The 15,832-nt window shown below is 45.4% G+C and overlaps 1 protein-coding gene across 1 annotated transcript in view; it reads left to right on the top strand.

Annotated features, from left to right (window-relative positions):
- The window catches only part of LOC126203883 (ankyrin repeat domain-containing protein 50-like), a 520,870-nt gene that overhangs the window by 378,206 nt on the left and 126,832 nt on the right, over positions 1-15,832 (top strand). Inside the window, exons 5-6 of the mRNA XM_049938265.1 lie at positions 2,993-3,333; positions 12,686-12,941. Of these exons, the coding sequence (XP_049794222.1) occupies positions 2,993-3,333; positions 12,686-12,941 (597 nt within the window). The remainder of the gene's footprint in view (positions 1-2,992; positions 3,334-12,685; positions 12,942-15,832) is intronic.

The raw sequence follows: 15,832 nt of genomic DNA, 5'->3' as shown, positions 1-15,832 counted from the left end.
CTTGATGAAGCCCCAAAGGAATAAAATCGCATGGCGTTAGGTCGGGTGAACGTGGAGGCCATGCAAAGCAAGCCTTGTCATTGGGCCCCTTGCGGCCTATCCAGCACTTGGGTACGGTGAAGTTCAACCAATCGTGTACTTCGCTACGCCAGTGAAGTGGCGCACCATCTTGCTGGAAAATGAAGTTCTCTAGCTCATCTTCTTCCAACTGAGGGAAGAGCTATTGCTCTAGGGTATCAAGGTAAGAAGTGCTAGTTACAGTAGGTACACCAAAAAAGAAAGGCCCATAAACATTCCGCCGGGATACTGCACAAAAAACAGTCACTTTAGGCTAATCTCATTGCATTTGTACTACCTCGTGAGGATTTTCTGAGCCCCAGATGCGCACATTATGAGTGTTAACACGTCAACTAAGGTGAAAGGTCGATTCATCACTGAAGACAACATGATCCAGAAAATCTTCATCGTCATGAAACAACGTTTCGTTTGCGAAGTTGGCACGTAATCTATGTTTTGCCGGCTTTAGAGCCTGTAATAACTGTAAACGGTAAGGACGTAGTTGTAAGCGTTTTCTTAAAACTTTCCATATAGTCGACACGGGAACTTGTAATTCACGACTAGCCTTCCAGACTGATTTCTTTGGGCCGTCAGTGAACGACTCTCTCACTCGCTCAACAGTCTCTTCACTAACTCTTAGTCGTCCTGTACTCTTCCCTTTACAAAGGCGGCCGGTATCTTCAAATTGATAATACCATCTATGAATGTTATTATCACTTGGAGGATCACAACCGAACTTCAGATGGAACGCACGTTGTACAGTAACTGCAGATTCGGTCTTTGCAAACTGCAAGACACAAAACGTATTCTGTTCACTAGTCGCCATCTTCGCTACGTGCGGCGGAAACATTGTGCGCTGCGCATGCGCACTGGTGGCAAACACAACTGGGTTGCTGTTTCATTTGACATATCATTTATAACTGTAAGTTAATGTATGAGTACAAAATAAATGATCAGTCTTTGGAAGCGGTAGCATCAGTCAAGTACCTGGGTGTGACTATTCGAAATGATCTCAAATGGAATGATCAGATTACACAAGTAACGGGTAAGGCGAACTCTAGATTGCGGTTTATTGGTAGAATCCTGAAGCGATGCAGTCCTTCAACAAAGGCAATAGCTTACAATACGTTTGTTCGTCCAGTTTTAGAGTATTGTTCGTCTGTATGGGACCCTTACCAATTGGGGCTGATTCAGGGGATTGTGAGGGTCCAAAGAAGAGCGGCAAGATTCGTGACTGGTACATTTAGCCATCGCGAGAGCGTTACAAATCTTATAAGATTGCAGATAGACGACGCGCTAAACAGAAGGGGCTGCTCACTAAATTCCGAAATCCAATCTTCACCGAGGATGTAGAGCAAATATTATTACCGCTAACTTTCAAATCGCGTAATGATCATCATTCGAAGATAAGGGAAATAAGAGCTCGTACTGATGCGTCCAGACAGTCGTTTTTCCCTCGCGCGATCTGCGAGTGGAACAGATGGTGACGGGGGGGAGGGGGGGGGGAAGGGGGGAGGGGAATGTGACTTTGGCGTGAATTGTGACCTCCGCCACACACCGCTTGGTGGCTAGCGGAGTATATATGTAGATGTATAAAAGAACAATGAATTGGCGGAGCTGTCGTCTGTACTCATGTCATTCGTGTGAAAAGGTGCCCGACGAGATCATGGCCAGTTGACTGACAGACAATGAACGCTGAATGGTAGTTGTAGCTAGAGGCATGGGACTTTTTCTTTAGGAAATCATCAGGGAATTCAATATTTGGACATCCACAGTGCCAGGAGTGTGCCGAGAATGCCAAATTTGAGGCATTACCTCCCACAACGGAGAACGCAGAGGCCGACGACCTTCACTTAAAGATCGAGAGCTCACCACAGGCAACACAGCGCAGTTTGGGCAGAGTTGTCAGTGCTAACAGATAGCCAACACTGCGAGAAATAACCACAGAAATCAACGTGGGACGTACGACGAACACATGCGTTAGGGTGGCAAAGTTTGGCGTTAATGGTCTATGGCAGCAGACGGCCTTTGCTTATAGCACAACATCGGCTGCAGCGCCTCTCCTGGGCACGTGACTATATCGGTTGAACTCTAGACGATTGGAAAACCGTGACCTGGTCAGATGAGTCCCGATTTCGGTTGGTAAGAGTTGATGGTAGAGTTCGAGTCTGGAGCAGGCGCCACGAAGCCATGGACCCAAGATGTCAACAAAGCACTGTGCAAGCTGGTGGTGACTCAGTATGATGTGCTCTGTGTTTACATAGAATGTACCCGGTCCTATTGCTCCATCTCCGGCCGAAGTGGCCGTGCGGTTAAAGGCGCTGCAGTCTGGAACCGCAAGACCGCTACGGTCGCAGGTTCGAATCCTGCCTCGGGCATGGATGTTTGTGATGTCCTTAGGTTAGTTAGGTTTAACTAGTTCTAAGTTCTAGGGGACTAATGACCTCAGCAGTTGAGTCCCATAGTGCTCAGAGCCATTTGAACCATTTTTTGCTCCATCTGCAGCCATTCATGAACAGCATGTTCCCACACAACGATGGAACGTCTATGGATGTCGCCGGGACACAATTGTTCGCGACTGGTTGAAGAACGTTCTGGACGGTTGGGACGAATGATTCGGTCACCCAGATCACCCCACATGGATCCCACTGAACGTTTATGGGACATAATAGAGAGTTCAGTTCGTGCACAAAATCCTGCACCGGCATGACTTTCGCAATTGTGGGCACCTGTAGAGGCAACATGGTTAAAGGTTTCTGCATGTCGAGTTGCTACACTACGTCCGGCGAAAGAATATCGTCACATTAGGAGGTGTCCCACGACTTCCGTCACCTCAGTATGTGCAGTTTTTCGACATGTTCCCTTCTCGAGCCTGAGACTGCTGCTTCCCCAGAAAGGTGTTGTGATGGGCGGACGTGCGCCGGCGTGCCCGCAGGTGCGCACGGACCCCGAGATCGTGGCGGCGCTGCGGCCGGAGAGCGTTGAGCGCGACCCTGACGAGGCCCTGAAGCGTGCCGTGCTGTTCCCGCTGCTGGAGCTGGAGCCGCCGCGGCACGCGCTCTTCCTGCTCGTCGACTCAATCGACGAGGCGCAGACCTCCTCCGCCGGCGGCTCCTCGCTGGCCTCGGGCAGCGGGGGCGGCGGGGGCGGCAGCAACAGCAGCAGCGCGCGCCGCGGCAGCGCGGGCGGGGGGCCGTCGCGCACCGTGGCAGAACTACTCGCCGCCACGCACCACCTCTTCCCGCACTGGCTCGCCCTCGTCTGCACCGCTCGCAGGTCAGTCCGACGCTGCTTTCACATTAAGGCTGCTAGCTTGCTGGTGAGTTTTGAGAGACATATCTCTCCTCTTCTCTATGTACATACACTACTGGCCATTAAAATTGCTACACCACGAAGATGACGTGCTACAGACGCGAATTTTAACCGACAGGAAGAAGATACAAATGATTAGCTTCTCACATCATTCACACAAGGTTGGCGCCGGTAGCGACACCTACAACGTGCTGACATGACGAAAGTTTCCAATCGATTTCTCATACACAACAGCAGTTGACCGACGTTGCCTGGTGAAGCGTTGTTGTGGTGCCTCGTGTAAGGAGGGGAAATGCGTACCATCACGTTTCCGACTTTGATAAAGGTCGGATTGTAGCCTGTCGCGATTGCGGTTTATCGTATCGCGACATTGCTGCTCGCGTTGGTCGAGATCCAATGATTGTTAGCAGAGTATGGAATCGGGGGGTTCAGGAGGGTGATACGGAACGCCGTGCTGAATCCCAACGGCCTCGTATCACTAGCAGTCGAGATGACAGGCATCTTATCCGCATGGCTGTAACGGATCGTGCAGCCACGTCTCGATCCCTGAGTCAACAGATGGGGACGTTTGCAAGACAACAATCATCTGCACGAACAATTCGACGACGTTTGCAGCAGCATGGCTATCAGCTTGGAGACCATGGCTGCGGTTACCCTTGACGCTGCACCACAGACAGGAGCGCCTGCGATGGTGTACTCGACGACGAACCTGGGTGCACGAATGGCAAAACGTCATTTTTTCAGATGAATCTAGGTTCTGTTTACAGCATCATGGTGGTCGCATCCGTGTTTGGCGACATCGCGGTGAACGCACATTGGAAGCGTGTACTCGTCATCGCCATACTGGCGTATCACCCGGCGTGATGGTATGGTGTGCCTTTGATTACACGTCGCGGTCACCTCTTGTTCGCTTTGACGGCACTTTGAACAGTGAACGTTACATTTCAGATGTGTTACGACCCGTGGGCTCTACCCTTCATTAGATCCCATATGATTGCAATAAGTTCCTTGAAACGTTCTCTTGCCATAATACCATTGTAAACTGGCCGCCCCATTAGGTCTGACCAAAGATCGTGTACACTGAAAGAATTGTCGTTATTTGCCCCCCTAAGTATCAGGATTCCTATAAAAGTATACAATTCTTTCTCATTAGTCAAAGTAACATGTCGCCTAGCTGCCTCTTCATTTGAATGTTTTATATAACATCCATGATGTCAGGCGTAAGAAGTAACTTCAAGGCTTCTCCAGGTGAATGGCAAACACCAGCTGGAGTTACTCCTGCCTGCTCTCTTACTATATTAGCAACAGACCTCCGAGGAATTCTAGGCTGTGTGGTTACGTACCTTCTTCCAGACTTGGCCACAATAACATCCTGATGGTCACTGCCTGAAGCTGCGCTATCTTCATCATCTCTAACATCCACATCACGTTCCCGATCTGAATCATACTCCATAACACCATCCTCATATTCACTTTCATTCCCCGAGTCAGAATCTTCATCTAAAATTTCATTCAGAACTCTTTCTAAAGACGAGTCACGTATTCTTTTAGTCATTTCTAAGTCTGGGTGTGAACAGTAGGGAACTGCACTAACTCACTGCAAGTTTACGAGATAAATAACAGCTGACTGACATCAACAAGCACTTCCTCTGGAAGTAAACCGATTTTTGTGTATATCAAGAATACCAACCAACAAGAAACTAACTTGCATTGTTGTAGAGATGAGAAATACGAAATCCTACTAAGGGAAATTTTCTATAGCATGGAAGCCTAAGGGGGAGGGGGGGGAAGGGTTTGTTGGACCCATAATAAGTTTATTTATTTTTTCTTTCAAAGCAGGAATTTTCTATAAAATATATTGATACTAACATTTCATAAAATAGCCAACAAACAATAACTCAAAGGGAATATGTAGTATGAAAGTTACTTGTGCAAAAGCAGGGGACATAAAAAAATTGTGGGTTCAACGACCCCCCCCCCCCCCCCCCTTAGGCGTCCTAGGATTAAATGCATGTTACTGCGACTGTTGACTACTAAAACGCAGTACTACACTAGCACGAACTATTCTCTAGTCACCTCTGAATCAGACCGATGGATAAACAGAAGAAATTGTTACAAAATATGTTGAAACCTGCCTGCATGCTCAAGCTCACGGACAAGTTAGAACTTGTCGCGAACTAGTTAGAACTTGTGCAAGCCTGCCTGTTCGTTTTTACTACTGCACACTTACCTTTCCACAAACGCATAAAGCAGAGTAACCTTGAGAACACACACACACACACACACACACACACACACACACACTTGTACATCGAACACTGGTCGGTGATGCAGCTACATATTAATCCATGTACAGGCTTTTAATATCACATGACTTTCAGCTATAACTCTAAATCCAGACGTCTTACAACATTCCTGAGTGCAAAATCGGTATCAGCGCACACTACTACACAACACACATTAATTTCACCCAGTAGTAATTTCATAATAATTCCAATCCCAAAGAAAGCAGGTGTTGACAGATGTGAAAATTACCGAACTATCAGTTTAATAAGTCACAGCTGCAAAATACTAACGCGAATTCTTTACAGACGAATGGAAAAACTGGTAGAAGCGGACCTCGGGGAAGATCAGTTTGGATTCCGTAGAAATGTTGGAACACGTGAGGCAATACTGACCTTACGACTTATCTTGGAAGAAAGATTAAGAAAAGGCAAACCTACGTTTCTAGCATTTGTAGACTTAGAGAAAGCTTTTGACAATGTTGACTGGAATACTCTCTTTCAAATTCTGAAGGTGGCAGGGGTAAAATACAGGGAGCGAAAGGCTATTTACAATTTGTACAGAAACCAGATGGCAGTTATAAGAGTCGAGGGGCATGAAAGGGAAGCAGTGGTTGGGAAAGGAGTGAGACAGGGTTGTAGCCTCTCCCCGATGTTATTCAATCTGTATATTGAGCAAGCAGTAAAGGAAACAAAAGAAAAATTCGGAGTAGGTATTAAAATTCATGGAGAAGAAGTAAAAACTTTGAGGTTCGCCGATGACATTGTAATTCTGTCAGAGACAGCAAAGGACTTGGAAGAGCAGTTGAACGGAATGGACAGTGTCTTGAAAGGAGGATATAAGATGAACATCAACAAAAGCAAAACAAGGATAATGGAATGTGGTCGTATTAAGTCGGGTGATGCTGAGGGAATTAGATTAGGAAATGAGACACTTAAAGTAGTAAAGGAGTTTTGCTATTTAGGGAGTAAAATAACCGATGATGGTCGAAGTAGAGAGGATATAAAATGTAGACTGGCAATGGCAAGGAAAGCGTTTCTCAAGAAGAGAAATTTGTTAACATCGAGTATAGATTTAGGTGTCAGGAAGTCGTTTCTGAAAGTATTTGTATGGAGTGTAGCCATGTATGGAAGTGAGACATGGACGATAACTAGTTTGGACAAGAAGAGAATAGAAGCTTTCGAAATGTGGTGCTACAGAAGAATGCTGAAGATAAGATGGGTAGATCACGTAACTAATGAGGAGGTATTGAATAGGATTGGGGAGAAGAGAAGTTTGTGGCACAACTTGACTAGAAGAAGGGATCGGTTGGTAGGACATGTTTTGAGGCATCAAGGGATCACAAATTTAGCATTGGAGGGCAGCGTGGAGGGTAAAAATCGTAGAGGGAGACCAAGAGATGAATACACTAAGCAGATTCAGAAGGATGTAGGTTGCAGTAGGTACTGGGAGATGAAGAAGCTTGCACAGAATAGAGTAGCATGGAGAGCTGCATCAAACCAGTCTCAGGACTGAAGACCACAACAACAACAACAGTAATTTCATTGTTGCATAGTGTTAAAAACCACTGATGTTAATGCTTCATTAATAAAAGAAGCGAAACCCATATGGCAATAAACAAACTGCCTTTCATTTAACTGTAAGGACGGAACATAGAAACATACTGTCATGAATACTAAACATGGCTGCCAAATACGTATGTAGTTCTAAGAGTTACATACAATATTTTTAACTAATATTTTGGGTCTTAAACTGATAATGGCATGTATTCAATTGTACATAAATAAATTTTATAAAATAAAATAACTTTTAAAAATATCGAAATTTTATATTGTGTTAAAAAATACAGCAAACTCCCAATTACAGCATGTGTGAGGAGATAATTTACCTTGTTTGCATGGTATGGTGATTTTAGAAAAAGAAAATAAAACAAATGAAGCCTGAAGTATTCTGTTACGATTAGAGTGAATCTAAATTTGTCTGTGAAGGCGTAGACGACGGAGACATCCACCAGTAGTTAAACAGCGACGCTTATGAACCGCGATTTGAACTGCTTAGTGAAACGGATGTAGAAAACTAATTGTGCCCGTTAGAGGAGAACAGCAAAGATGAGGGTACCTAGAAGTCCGTCATCTAGCATAACTAACCACTGAAATGCGCTGATGTGTTGTTATAGTATGCAGGAATAAATTCATTTGCGTATACTGATGTTTAGACTCTCCGGAAAACAATGATCTTTCGTCAGGATCAGAAAAAATTGACCAATTATTTCGCGAAGCTGAACTGAAATACAACAAAATTCGGTGCACTTAAAAATAATTTTGTAAATCAGTTGTCATTTTGCGGCGTGTAACGCCTAAGTAATGCTTTTAAATTTGACATTTAGTTTGTTTTGCGAATGCACTCTGTTCCAGTTCCATTGCGACTGTGGCTCTGAAAAATAGGTCGTGCATTATGTTTACAAAATTACTTTATTTATTCACAGTGGTCTCCAACTGAATCAGTACACAGGTAAAATCGTTTAAAAGGGTTTTTAAAGAGTCATTGTAGTACTTTTTCGGAACTGGGTTTAGTGCTGCAATATAGTTTTCTTGGGTGTCCGTAACTGCGTCGTTGACGCCGTCTTTTCATAGCCTATTTCAATTTGCGGAACAACCAAAGTCGGCTGGAGCCAAATCCGGAGAATACAGTGGGTGATCCAGCACTGTGATCCAAAAACTCCTCACTCATAAACGATGGGGGCTCAAAAAACTTGATGTTGCCTCGCTACTCCACGCCATTTTCCGACGAGCGTCAGACACAGTGCTCCGTTCGCGGCCAGAACGCCTGTTGCAGCGATGTCAGCGCTTTGATCTTCTACACGGCTGTTGTTGAAACAAGAATAATCATAACGCTGGAACTCACCACGAGATAGCATTGCAGTTTGGATTTTCACATAAGCATTCACAACGAACCTGGGACACTGTACAGAGGGCGCTCAAAAAGTTTTGCACAGTCGTCTCTAATTTTTTTGTTTTTTTGTAGGAAAAGAATAAAAAATTTTCTGAACATATTTGGAACATTTAGCTACTTAAAAGCTATCTGAATGGCACGAAAAGTGTGAGGTCATCCACATGAGTGCTAGAAGGAGCTCGTTAAACTTCGGTTACAAAATAAATCAGTCTAATCTAAAAGTCGTGAATTGAACTAAATACCTAGGTATAACAATTACGAACAATTGAAATTGGAAGGGACACACAGAAAATGTTGTGGGGAAGGCTAACCAAAGACTGCGTTTTATTGGCAGGACCAACGAGTTAAAATTTTAACTCGTTGGGTAGGACACTTGGGAAATGTAACAGACCTCCTAAGGAGACTGCCTCCACTACACTTGTCTGTCCGTCCTCTTTTAGAATACTGCTACGCGGTGTGGGATCCTTTCCAGATAAGACTGACGGAGTATATCGAAAAAGTTCAAAGAAAAGCAGAACGTTTTGAATTATCGCGAAATATGGGAGAGGGTGTCACAGAAATGATACAGGATTTGGGCTGGAAATCATTAAAAGGAAGGCGTTTTTCGTTGCGACGGAAACTTCTCACGAAATTCCAATCACCAACTTTCTCCTCCGAATGCGAAAATATTTTGTTGCCACCGATCTACGTAGGGAGGAACGATCACCACGATACAACAAGGGAAACCAGAACTAGTACGGAAAGATATAGGTGTTCATTCTTTCCGCGCGCTATACGAGATTGGAATAATAGAGAATTGTGAAGGCGGTTCGATGAACCTTGTACCAGGCACTTAAATGTGATTTGCAGAGTATCCATGTAGATGTACTAAATGCAGCCTCCTTCAGCTGTGACGTATCTGGCCCAACGTTCTTTCCATGATGTAAATGCACTTTGGTAAAATTCTGGGGATTGACTACTACACCATCGCTTGATACAGGAAATAAGGTCTTTCTCACTATCAAATGTTTTACCGCGCAGGAGCCGGCCGGAGTGGCCGTGCGGTTCTAGGCGCTACAGTCTGGAGCCGAGCGACCGCTACGGTCCCAGGTTCGAATCCTGCCTCGGGCATGGATGTGTGTGATGTCCTTAGGTTAGTTAGGTTTAATTAGTTCTAAGTTCTAGGCTACTGATGACCTCAGAAGTTAAGTCGCATAGTGCTCAGAGCCATTTGAACCATTTTACCGCGCAGGTGGGCCTTCAGACGACCAAAGAGCTGAAAATCAGACGGAGACAACTCCGGACTGTAGGGAGAATGAGGAACAATTTTCGAACCCATTTTCCTGATTTTCTTCTGCGTCATAAGGGCTGTATGTGGATTGGCGTTGTCATGGTGTACTCTGATGAACAGCTGGCCCTGAAGCTGTGGGTCTTGATGGCACGTCGCAGCTTGTCCAATAACAGTCACGGTCCCGGTTAATTGTGGAGCCAGGTTCCAAAAATTCGATGAATATGACACCACACGGATCCCAGAGGAAGGAGACCATCATCGTTCGGCCTGCTGTTCGTGAAAGTCTTGGTTTCTTCTTCCGAGGGGTACCTGGATGACGCCACTCCATGCTCTGGCTTTGCTCTCAGGTTCGGACCAAAACAACCATGGCTCATCCTGGGTAACGACGCCGTCAAAACACTGTTTCCACTCTTCAGTAAAGGTCTTCATGAGACTCTCGCACACATTCTTCCTCATCGTTTTCATTTCTCTTGTCAATAATCGAGGCACCCAACTTGCACAGATTGTTCTGTACCCTGGTGACTGTACCAGTGATACCACACTACCCAATGACAAACGAGTCATTTCAGCAAGCTGTCGTGTCGCCAAACATCTGTCATTTTTAATGATTTGATCAATGGTGTCCTTACTAACGTCACTCACTGTCGTGGATGGCCTACCGCATCGCGGATTGTCCAATAGAGAGAAATCACCATCTTCAGACCTCTACAACCACCGCTGGATACTGCTGCGGTCCACTGTGTCCTCCCATAAACAGGGGGCAACTTCCTGTGAATCGATGTGGCAGAGTCATCGCTGGTCTTGAAGAGGAACTCCATTACCGACTGTTGTCGCAACCTGACATCTACTTCACGGTACATTATGGCTCACCTGTAAATAAAAGAAAATACTTTTATATACCAACATATAGGTAAATTTTCCAAGTGCGTTCACAAAAAATTTCATTCTCCTTCTGCAAAAAATAAAAAAATTACAAACGACTGTGCAAAACTTTTTGAACGCCCTTTGTATCTTGTACGAGGGTGAGTCAAATGAAAACTTTAAATCTGTAATAACAAATCGAAATTTCGCGCCGCTATCCTGTAAGTTGGTAAGCGTGCTACAAATAGCGTGCAGAATGGCCTGTAGGTGGCAGCATAGTGCAGATGCACACATACCGTCGCAGTATCAGTATAAAGATGGCCGCCCCACTTGCGACTTGCACCAGGGAAGAACAGCGTTCTGTTATTCGGTTTTTGCGTAGTGATGATGTGAAACCTATTGAAATTAATCGACGAATGAAGGTTCAGTACGGTGATGCATGTTTGTCACAGCAGCAAGTCCACGAAAGGAGTAGGAAGTTCGCAAATGGTGTGACTTCAGTGGAAGATGCTCCTCGTCCAGGTCAGACACAACGAGTTGTGACTGCACAGAACATTGCAGCAGTTGAAGCAATGGTGAAGGAAAACCTCCGAGTGACACTAAATGACATTGCAGCATGTTTACAGATTAGTCATGGGTCAGCACACCACATTGTGCATGATGTGGTCCAGTTTCACAAAGAGTCTGCAAGATAGGTGCCACGGCAGCTGACTGCTGAAATGAGAGAACCATGTGTTGATGCTTGTGAAGAACTTCTTCGGCGCTTTGAACGAGGTGATGGCTTCCTTGCAAGAATCGTTATTGTGGACGAAACCTGGATTCACTTCCACCAGCCGGAAACGAAGAGAGCGAGCAAGGAATGGCGCCATCCCCCATCACCGAAACCAAAGAAGATTCGAACAGAACCATCAGCAGGGAAGATTATGCTGACTCTCTTTTGGGACGAAAGAGGCGTCATTTTGGAGTATTAAAAGTGTAGAGGGACCACTGTCACCAGCGCATCATACACAGATCTCCTAAAAAATCATCTGCGGCCTGCAATCAAATCAAAGCGACGTGGATTGCTGCCAGCAGGTGTCCTTTTGCAACATGACAATGCAAGTTTCCACACTGCCCGTACAACAGTTGCAACAATCACAGACCAGCATTTTGAGTGTATTCCTCATCCACCATACTCATCAGACCTTGCCCCAAGAGATTTCCATATATTTGGACAACTCAAAGACGCAATGGAAGGAAAGAAGTTTCGTTCTGATGAAGAGGTACGCCACCTGGTGCATAAGTGGTTGCGCGGACTATCAAAAGAATTTTTTCTAAAGGAATTTGTGCACTTTGTAAGCGTTGGAGGACTTGTATTGAGCGTGGGGGAGATTATGTTGATAAGTGATACAGCTTTGTACCACTTCTGCACAATAAATAGAACTTAAAAAAATATTTAAGGTTTTCATTTGACTCACCCTCGTAAATAGCATTTTCTGATAAAAACTTGTCTTTTTGGATTATCCATGTTCTTTGGTTATTCACGAAGTGTCAGTTACACATTGAGCTGGTTAATTATCGCCGGCCGGGGTGGCGGAGCGGTTCTAGGCGCTACAGTCTGGAACCGCGCGATCGCTACGGTCGCAGGTTCGAATCCTGCCTCGGGCATGGATGTTTGTGATGTCCTTAGGTTAGTTAGGTTTAAGTAGTTCTAAGTTCTAGGGGACTGAGCCATTTTGGTTAATTATCTAGATATAACAGAACAACGTACACAGCTGTTATTTGCACAGAAAATAAAACTGAACATACAAAAATAAAGAAATGACCGATACCAAGTGCAGAAAATGAAGAGACTGATACCCAGTGAAACTGTAACCTATATCGTTCAAAACAGTTTAGACCGACCTCGCATGAGGAATGTGAGGCTGTCGGGAGAGTGAAGGATTAAAGGAGGGTTTGTTGTGGTGGCAGGCACAGCCGCGCGGTGGCACGCCTGTTCGCGGGCTTCCGGCGCATCGCGCTGGACGACCTGCGCAAGTCGCAGGTGGTGCGCGACGTCCAGCAGTACATCCTGGCGCGGCTCGACCAGGAGGACGCGCTGCGGCAGCACATCAGCCGCGACACCGCCGAGATGCTCAACCAGCTGCACATCAAGAGCAACGGCTGCTTCCTCTACCTCGAGAAGGTGCTCGACGGCGTCGCTGAGAACTTCATCGTGCTCAGGGAGGTGAGTCTCTGGCTGCGCTGCTCTACTCTGCTCTGGCCTACTTGTCTAGGCCTCCTGCCGCCATTGTCAAGATGTCTTGGCATGAACATAGCTCATAACAAGAACGGTTCATAGTACAAAGCTCGGAGGCGGAGCCGCGCTAAAAGATACAGGGTGTCCCAAAAGCAGATAATTTGTTTCGTTACGACTGAAATGTTCATAGCTATTTACAGCCTATAGTCTGGAATTCATTTGACCCGCCAAGGTAGCCGAGAGCAATAACGCGCTGCTTCCTGGACTCGGGTAGGCGCGCCGGCCCCGGATCGAATCCGCCCGCCGGATTACCGACGACAGCGGGTGTGCCGGCCAGCCTGGATGTGGTTTTTAGGCTGTTTTCCACATCCTACTAGGTGAATACCGGGCTGATCCCCACGTCCCGCCTCAGTTACACAACTCGCAGACATTCGAAACACATTCACACTATTTCACGATTTACACTAGACGCAGACAGGTGGGTTAGACTACTTCCGTCCTGGGGGGTATGGGGTGGTGGCAGGAAGGGCATCCGGCCACCCCTTAAAATTAACCAAGCCAATTCCGTACTTAACCATGCCGACCCTGCGCACAATGCGGGATAAAGGCGGTAGCAAAAGAAAGTCTGGAATTCATTTGTGAAAGACCAGGGCCAGGTATGTCCACTTTTCACGTTTTGACAGAAAGGAATCTGTAGCACAGCTGATCGGCAACTGGCGGCCACGACCCAGATCCTGCCAGCCATTTGTTTCAAACCGGTCCGCAGAGGTTATTTAGTGCAAGAGAGAGTGAAATTATCCAGTTGCACTTCGCCTGGGATACATTTTCGGAAATTTCCGCCAACGCTAGGCTCGCTACATGAGTAATGCTTTCTTATTGGCCGTACAGCCTGTAAAGGTTTCAATAAGTTCTGCTGTCATTGGTTTGAGCAGTTCCGGCCATTTCGTACGGTGCTAACAACATAAGATTCGTGCCTATCGTCTGTAATGGAACATTTAGGGATGGGACTTCGAATGATGAATATCGATATTCGCTAGAATCGGATATCGCCGCCAAAAAAACCGATAACGGTGATTAATCGAACAATAACTTAATAATATCACGTGTTATTTAAAACTGTGAGGAGTCGGTTTTCTGGATTGATAAAAAAATTAAGGAAAAACCAAATTTAATAATACATTATTTTAGATATCATCAGAAAAGTCTTACAAAAAAAGTTATACTACAGCATATGAAATAATAGACACAAAAAGACTCAAAATATGGATAATATGAATGAAATTTACTGTCTACGAAATTTAAAAAAGTAATTAGTTGGCATGTTTTGCTTTTTATCTACTTCTCTGACCAGAAATTTCTTCACCAGCTTTTCATAATAGTTTTCCTGCTGCAACTGAAGTTCCCTCAGCTGATGAATATTGCGTAGCTATGAAATACAGGCTGGAACTCGACTGAGATATTTCTATCCAGGTTGTGCAAGGATTATTGATTCTATAAATATACTAATAATTCTGGAGAAATGTCTTCAGTGTCTAGAGTTCCTCTCTTTTTACCTTCCACGTTTCGAGAATTACATTTCAAACTGTTCTACCACAGTTACTTTCAAATGATAGAAGGTTACCAAACTACACAACTGACAAGTCAAAATTTCTCTAAGACCTTTAAAGGAAAAACTATAGCTACCGTTCTTGTTCTGTAATTATTTCAGTATTAAAAAATGAAGTAAAAGTTAAATTTTCTCTGTTACGAGTAGATGACCGAAATATTGTTTTCTGATTATATCGGCACAAAATATTGATGTTAACGGTATAACGACTGGATTAATATCGATTAAAAATATCGCGTAACTGATTCAGATATATCGATGTATTGTTGTCAGGAATCCCAAGCATAGAACAAATGTTACAAGGAAGGAAAGACCGAACGAGATGGCGCGATGGTTAGCACACTGAACTCGCATTCGCGTGCACGACGGTTGAAACCCGTGTTTGGCCATCCAGATTTAGGTTCCTTTAAAAGGGCATGGCCGGCTTCGTTCCCCATTCTTCTCTAATCCAATGGGACCGATGACTTCACTGTTTGGTCCCCAACCAACCAACCAACCAACCAACGGAAAGGCGGGAGGCCGCACTGTTTGAATGTTATTGTCAGTACGTCATTATACGAGGGTAATCCCAAAAATAAGGTCTCCTTTTTTTTATATAAGTGCAGAACTCTGTCTGTGTGGCAGTTGGTCACACTGTTATGAAGAGTGCTTCACGCGCTGTGTGTAAACATGCGCACGCTGCGCTGAGGCGCTCAATCCTGGCTTGGCAGCCGTTGAGAATGGAGCTCCCGCTGCATGTTATCGCCAAGTGCGAATTGCGCGGTCATTCGGTTTTTGAACGCAAAGGGCACTGCGCCAATTGAAATCCATCGCCAATTGAAGGAAATGTTTGTTGAGTCGTGCATGGATGTCGAAAATGCTCGAAGTGGTGTAGAGTGTCTGCAGCTGGTCGGACCGAAATTCACTACGAACAACGGAGCGGGAGACGGTCAATTTCTGAGGAGACAGTGTTGAATGTTGAGCAAAGCATGCGTGAAGATCGGCGGACCACCCTGGATGATCTCTGCACGTTGGTTCCTGAGGTTTCCCGAAGCACCGCTCACAGAATTTTAACGGAAACATTGAACTACCGGAAGGTGTGCGTAAGATGGGTGCCACGCATGTTGACTGAGGACCACATTCGGCAACAAGTTGATGGGTTGGGTTGTTTGGTGTAGGAGACCAGACAGTTAGGTCATCGGTCTCATCGGATTAGGGAAGGACGGGGAAGGAAGTCGGCCGTGCTCGTTCAAAGGAACCGTCCCGGCGTTTGCCTGAAGCGATTCACGGGAAA

Source organism: Schistocerca nitens, chromosome 9 (genome assembly GCF_023898315.1).
Source record: "Schistocerca nitens isolate TAMUIC-IGC-003100 chromosome 9, iqSchNite1.1, whole genome shotgun sequence".
NCBI classification, from domain to species: domain Eukaryota; kingdom Metazoa; phylum Arthropoda; class Insecta; order Orthoptera; family Acrididae; genus Schistocerca; species Schistocerca nitens.
The sequence above is the reverse complement of the archived record's forward strand: the minus strand, read 5'-3'. Positions and strand labels throughout refer to the sequence as shown.